This window comes from Penaeus monodon, chromosome 15, assembly GCF_015228065.2.
Source record: "Penaeus monodon isolate SGIC_2016 chromosome 15, NSTDA_Pmon_1, whole genome shotgun sequence".
NCBI lineage: Eukaryota > Metazoa > Arthropoda > Malacostraca > Decapoda > Penaeidae > Penaeus > Penaeus monodon.
In genome coordinates, this window is record NC_051400.1 from 47,447,568 (window position 1) to 47,448,962 (window position 1,395).

The 1,395-nt window shown below is 37.2% G+C and overlaps 1 protein-coding gene across 4 annotated transcripts in view; it reads right to left on the reverse strand.

Moving 5' to 3' along the window:
* The window catches only part of LOC119582070, an 18,281-nt gene that overhangs the window by 1,104 nt on the left and 15,782 nt on the right, over nucleotides 1-1,395 (reverse strand). For 2 of the 4 annotated variants that reach the window (XM_037930309.1, XM_037930311.1), the window contains one exon: nucleotides 548-708. In XM_037930309.1, the coding sequence (XP_037786237.1) occupies nucleotides 548-708 (161 nt within the window). The remainder of the gene's footprint in view (nucleotides 1-547; nucleotides 709-1,395) is intronic. The other 2 variants (XM_037930310.1, XM_037930312.1) reach the window with 1 other exon arrangement.

Genomic DNA, 1,395 nt, shown 5'->3' on the forward strand with positions numbered 1-1,395 from the left:
CCACATACAAAGGGTTAAACAACACTAGAAATAAAGATGGTATAATCAATTAAACTATAAATCCCATCTACAGATCTTACATTTAGATATATATGTAAATAAACATATGCACTTATGAAGCCTGTAAATCTAAGAAAAGACATGAAAAGTGCATTTGATAACTGCACAACCTGGTTTTCATGCTTATTATCCCACTGTCTAATAAATTTTCAAAAAAGGCAATGGGTGAAATCAAGCTAATACCTGACATCCCATTATCACCTTGAATTTTCTACATGTTATATATACAACTACTGGTGCTTGACTCATCCACTCTTCATTTTTGTCTCATAGGCACTAGTTTCATATGATATGTAACATGCTTGATAAAAAAAAAAAAAGATGTGCACCACAGTTATCAGACTAACAGATAACTTTTAAAAAACGTGCTTTATTAAACAAAAACAGAAAAAATAATTAGCATGTGGCAATGAAATGATTACCTGACTTCACAGTACCAGCTACAAGCAAATATGTAAGTCAGCTAACCTGTTAATGCATTACCAACCTGTTAATGCATTAGGTGCTGGGGACATGGGTCTGTTGACAGCAGTGTCCCCTACAGTGCTAGTTGCTAGAACCCCTCTTGGACTGCTATCACTGGTCCCAGAGCTCCCACCAAAGGTAAGATTTAATCCTAACAGGTCTGCAGAACTTGTCTTGTTACTGCTTAAACAAAAGAAAACAATGTGTTAGCAACATGCATCTGATTCTCTTTGTTAGCAATGCTTGCTAGAACATATTTTCATAAACTGCTAGTCCTTATAGTATCAGTTTTCTGGTCCTTCCGGGTCTGGTGTGAAGGCTATAAAGATCATGAAATATCAACTGGTTGACTTTGTCTACTCATTGTTGTAGTATGGAATATCCAAAAATATATAGGAAAACTCACACTGGCTCTAGTTTTTTCCCTTCTTGTCAACTCTTGACATAATACCTAGGGTAGTAGAATTTGCTCTTTGAGTGTATGTAATGTGCTGTTTATTTTGTCTTGGAGATTCAATGTGCTCCTGTTCAACGCAAACCTCATAGAATGTGTTTTCTAACTTCTGCAATTCAGTTCTTTCCGCACTTCTTTCATCTGCATGTAAGGGACCTTTGATTCACTCTTCCATCTTTTTTGTTTCCTGTGTAGCATTTTCCTGCTTCTCTCCCCGTCTACCTTCCTTCTTCCACTATTTGCACATTCTCCTTTCCAGTTCGCTTTTTCTAGTGTTGTATGGGAGATGGAGGGAGGTCCTTTGACTTTCTTCATGCTCTCTCCTCCTACCTTCTTTTTTATTCTTTTACATTTCAGCAAATATTTTTTGCTTGAAACATAACATCCCGTGTGTGTCCCCCCCCCCCTCTCTCTCC